This window comes from Mus pahari, chromosome 10 (genome assembly GCF_900095145.1).
Source record: "Mus pahari chromosome 10, PAHARI_EIJ_v1.1, whole genome shotgun sequence".
Taxonomy (NCBI): domain Eukaryota; kingdom Metazoa; phylum Chordata; class Mammalia; order Rodentia; family Muridae; genus Mus; species Mus pahari.
In genome coordinates, this window is record NC_034599.1 from 33,928,613 (window position 1) to 33,934,476 (window position 5,864).

Genomic DNA, 5,864 nt, shown 5'->3' on the forward strand with positions numbered 1-5,864 from the left:
ATATATATATATATATATATATATATATATATATATATATATATATATATATATATTGTATATATAAAACATATTTTTTTTCTATTCAGAGTATTCAAGATACTTGATTTCTATTTGGTCCTGACTCTCATGTGTCAATAACTCCTTATTCTCAGACTAGGTAAGAGAAGTATGTACCAATCTCATCATGATTTATTATTATTAATTTCAAATTTTTACTCAATTTGCCGTGATTTAAGAAATCCCCTGGAGTATAAGACTGAAGAAAGAAAGGGTAACAGTTATATTTAATTGCACATAATATAATGTCCTGTTCAAAAATTCCTAGAGAATCAGTGATAAAAATTAACTTAAGACTTCAGTAAGGAATCGAGAGAAAAAATTGACAATCAGAATTCACTAGAAAATATAACTAGCTACAACTTGTAAACTGCCACTGTCAAGCAATGAGGAGATAATAGAATACATGCGCATGCACTGAACAAAAAGAGTAAAGCATTTATCAGAGAAATCTCAAATACTACCAAGGGATCCCAAAATACACTTGAATAAAGCAAAACTAAATACTTGAATGACTCAACATGGTTTTTACAATTGGTTTATAAAGTTGACAAAACACTAACAAAATTTCCATAGTAATTTTTATGGTTCTAGAAATATATTTTTTAATTTTAAGAAATATTATCATATACAGATTTATCCTGGATAAGTTGAAGTACATGAAACTGTACATATTTAAGAAGCACAAAAGTAACTTTGGACACAATTATGAGTTTTGTAACTATTGCTGCCACCAAAATGAAAAATAGTTGATGATGTTTTATGACTCTTCTTTTGACCTTTGCCCATAGACAATAGCTGATTTTCACATTTTCATAGTGGACTGGATATTATTTTATTTAAATAACCATTTTATTAATATAAGTTTCTCTTTTCTTTATCTAAACTAATCATTTATCCGTGTATCAATAAATCCATTTTTACTGTTTAGAATACTAACATATGTATGGGCTTTACAGTGTATTCACTTAGGTAATGGTGATCATTATGGACTTTTAGTCTATTACAAATGAAGATCCTATCTGTTCTATAGTGTTATATATATTTAATTTAAACAAATATCTAGTTTAAATACCTGTATATTATGTTAAGTGATCTCCTAGTCATTCATCTAACTTCCAACATGATCCTGAATAAGGTAAATTTTAAACTTTTAACACTTATGGATAAGATACATTTGGTCTGCATTTAAATGCAAAGCTTCATTTCACATTTTTAATTTTATTAGTTTTAATGTATGCCTAGTATATGTTTTTAAATTTGCTTTCCCGGTGATAAAATATGGAAAATGCATTTTTATGTGTTTATACTCATATTTTGTCCTACACTTCAGTTTCCATAAATAACACAGACTTGTAACACCATCTTCTGTACAGGCTGCCTGACTCTACTTCTGCTTTTTTGTCATCGCAGAATGTTATATACTAACTGCAATGGCATATGACCATTGTGTTACTATTTGCAAGTCACTGCTATATAATGTTATATTATCCCCCTGGATCTGTGCTGTGTTCATGTTTGGGACATATGTGATGGGATGCTGGGGATCCCTGTCCATACACTTTGCATGGCAGACCTTTGGAAGAGCAGTCAGTGCTTTTACCCGCTGAGCCATCTCACCAACCCTACATTTAGTTTTTTAAACAATAGTAGGAGAGGAGCTATGTATCTTTATAGACCGGAATAGAAAAGATATGGACTAGTGAATAGGAAAATAAAATCATTCGCCCAGGGACTAAATGACACCTGCTATAGCAAGGTTTAGATAGCAAAAGTATTTATGACCTAACTTGTAAATTCTAGATTATTATATAGAGATAACATGGAGTTTATTATTAAGTTTTATTAACTGTGAAATCCCTGAGGTAGTGAAATGTTATTGAGATCATCAATGACTTAGTTTGTTTTCTTCATTAATTGTGTATTACAAGTGGGTCAAATCTTCTGAGAGTTTGTGCACCTTCGGGAATGAATTTCTTCTGTATTTCTAAGACCTAGCACAAAATTCTCAAATAATATAGTGTCCCATGTCTGAAGCACACAACTCAAGGTAGGTAGATTCCAAATTCTCAGAACTTGAATAAGTATTGGATGATATCTGAGTTTTTGTTTTCAAATGGTCTTAACAATACATAGTTCATCTATACTGTAGATCCATCTTTCCAACTATAACATTATTCATGTAAAACTTTAAAAAAATATTTTAAAACCTACATTTTTAATTCTCTAAAAGGAATTCTACATAACATATTTAACATTAAGGAAATGAATATGTAGTTAATTTGACTAAACTGAAATCACACACAATTTGATACAATGTGGGATAGTTCCACAATGACAATAAAATTCTTATTCCTATGCTATAGCATATTGTTATAGTATTTGTTTTTGTGATTATCTTCACTTGTATTTTAAAAGACTTAAAGCACAACCATTGGAAAAGACCAACTGTTGGAAAAAGAGCATAGAGTTCAACTATGGATTTAAAATATTCTCATTTGCTCCTTGTCTTCAGAAATATACACTGTTTTAGTAATAAGTTTAAAAACTAGGGATTTATAGAAAAGATTTCCATAGTTTATGTTAAACAGAGAAGCAAAATATCATGTTTATTTTCATTTTATACACACATATACTTCATGTGCTTCTCTCTGTCTGTCTGTCTGTCTGTATCTGTCTCTTCCTCTCTCTGTCTCTGTGTCTTTGTCTATCTGTCTCTCTCTGTCTCTGTCTCTCTCTCTGTTTCTCTCTATATATCTCTCTGTGTCTCTGTCTCTCTCTTACTCTCTCTCTCTCTCTCTCTCTCTCTCTCTCTATATATATATATATATATATATATATATATATATATATGTGTGTGTGTGTGTGTGTGTGTGTGTGTACATGTGTTTAAATGCTGATCATTTCATAGGTAGCTTAATATATCTTGTGCACATTTGTATTCTTACCTATTGAGTAACAATTTACGTTTCTTGGATACTCATTCATGCATATAAAAAATGGCAGCAACAACAGTTTTGTCTTATAGTGTTGTATATTATACAGAAGATAAAACAAGTGTAGGTGCTAAAGATAGGGGACAAAATAGGAAGAGATAAAAATGAATATCTCATTTAGCCTACAGATAACACATGACCTATGCAATTGAAATTTGCTGGTTTTCAATTTTGTTGTATCTAATATTTTACTTTAAGTCAAATATTCATATATAATACTTAATTTTTGTTCATCTCTGACTTGCAAAATGGATTACTTTGGTAGGAAATTTAAGCACTGTGCCAGGTGCCCTTGCCTCTTTGTGATGACAATGTCAAGACACATCCATATAAATTATTTTACATGAATTATGTGGACAAACATATGTTTTATAACATGCAAATTATGTAATATCTAGATAACTGTGATTTTACTGAGTTTTAAGTTGATTTTGTAGCTGTCTTTACTTTTTCTTTTTCTTTTTTTTTTTTTTTTGGTTTTTGGAGACAGGGTTTCTCTGTATAGCCCTGACTGTCGTGGAACTCACTTTGTAGACCAGGCTGGCCTCAAACTCAGAAATCCGCCCGCCTCTGCCTCCCAAGTGCTGGGATTAAAGGCATGCACAACCACACCTGGATGTAGCTGTCTTTTCTTGCTGTGAAACTGCTCTTCCTGTGATTCTCAGAAAGGCTTAATGGCTTTCACATGTCTTCCTTATTCTTCCTGGTTTTGCTTTTTTTTTTTTAAAAGCTCACCAAACAAGCATCTGCAGAGATGTGAAATATTCATGCTTATCTCCTGTTGGGCTCTCCCAAACACATGATGATGGTGTTCATTTGTTTCAACAGATGAATAATTTAAACTGCAAAGTATTTGTAGTTTATCTAGAAAACTCTTCCTTAGAAAAGGAAATTCAGTGAGTTATTTTGGGACTTACTCACAACTGTGGAACTTACTAAGCTTCACAAACAGCTGTATGTCTCTTTCTACTGTGCTGCATGGTGTGATGGTTTTTTTCTGTGAAACTTAAATCTCTTAGTCTGATTCATATGGATAACTGATCAACTTCAGAGCATCCACTCAATGATGCTCCAATTTCACAGTCACTTTTAAAGGTTTTCACACCTTAGTAGTCTATAACTGTCCTTCAGAGTACGGCCCATTTCATTTTGTTTGTGGGACAGGTTATTGCTATGTAGACCAGAGTAGAGGATAACCCTCCTTACTATATATTTGTGATTCAGATTCATTATTTTATTCTTGGAGATTGCATCCTGTAATATTCTTTGCAATAATATCTCATCAAATCCTGGTCTTAAAGACACAGGTATGCTGAATATTCTTAAAGTTGTAGACGCCTTCACAAAAATATGTTGAAACACTATACCTCCTTTTGATCTTAACCCATGTTTGTCATACAAAATTTAAGTAGTTTATTTCATTGTGTGCATTAAAGTTTTCTCTATTTGGTCAAAGTCCATGAGGCATCAACTCTGTACAAAGAATTATAGACAACCAACAAGTGCAGGAAGCAGAGACAGAGTCTTACCTAGAGAAGAGCATAATGATTTCTTATCCAATATTAAAGGTCAACTCTAAAAATTTGTATACAAGTAACATACAGACTGAGAGGTTGCAATAGGTACTACATAAGTACACACATATACATACTTGCATGTAACAGTAATTAATGGAAAAGCTTAGTGATTTTGAGGTAGAACAAGGAGAAGTATATGGGAAGGCTTTAAGAGAGAAAATGGAAATAGATTCATGAAATTATATTATAATTTCAAAAACTAACAAGAGTAATTTTTGAAAAGGTCTATGGAATAGACAAATAAATGAGGGTAATCAGATTTTCAGAGGTTGAATCAATCAATCATGAATCCATTGCCCTCCCTTTTTCTTATAGATAATATTTTATAAGAAATTACTACTATGAACCATTCTTCAGTGATTGATTTTATCCTTGAAGGATTAACAAAACGCCCAGAGCTTCAGCTCCCACTGTTCCTCTTGTTTCTCGGCATACATGTGATCACAGTCGTGGGAAATTTGGGCATGATCCTCTTAATCACCATAAGTGCTCAACTTCACTCTCCAATGTATTATTTTCTCAGTCACTTATCCTTCATTGACCTCTGCTATTCCTCTGTCATTACACCAAAGATGTTGGTGAACTTTGTTTGTGACAAGAACACAATCTCCTTTTTGGAATGCATGACTCAGCTTTACTTCTTCCTACTTTTGGCAATTGCAGAAGGCTACCTGCTGACAGCCATGGCCTATGACCGCTACGTTGCCATCTGTAGTCCACTGCTTTATAACACTGTCATGTCCCACAAGGTCTGTTCCATAATGATGGCTGTGGTATACTCACTGGGCTTCTTCGGGGCTACTGTCCACACAACCCGTATGACAATGTTGTCCTTCTGTGGGTCTCATATTGTCAGACACTATTTTTGTGATATTCTACCCTTGTTGAAACTGTCTTGTTCAAGCACCCATATCAACGAGGTACTGCTGTTTATTATTGGTGGAGTTAATACTCTAGCACCTACACTGGCTGTCATCATCTCATATGCTTTCATTCTAACAAGCATTCTTCGCATCCGCTCCAATGAAGGACGTTCCAAAGCATTTGGCACCTGTAGCTCCCACATTATGGCTGTGGGAATCTTCTTTGGGTCAATTACTTTCATGTATTTCAAGCCACCTTCCAGTAATAATATGGAACAGGAGAAAGTGTCCTCTGTGTTCTACACCACAGTGATCCCAATGCTAAATCCCCTCATATACAGTCTGAGGAACAAGGATGTAAAGAATGC

At 33.3% G+C, this 5,864-nt stretch overlaps 1 protein-coding gene across 1 annotated transcript in view; it reads left to right on the plus strand.

The window, feature by feature from the left end:
• Window positions 1–4,929: 4,929 nt before the first annotated feature.
• The window catches only part of LOC110328322 (olfactory receptor 8D2-like), a 5,071-nt gene continuing 4,136 nt past the window's right edge, over window positions 4,930–5,864 (plus strand). Inside the window, exon 1 of the mRNA XM_021207776.1 lies at window positions 4,930–5,862. Within this exon, the coding sequence (XP_021063435.1) occupies window positions 4,975–5,862 (888 nt within the window). The 5' untranslated portion in view covers window positions 4,930–4,974. The remainder of the gene's footprint in view (window positions 5,863–5,864) is intronic.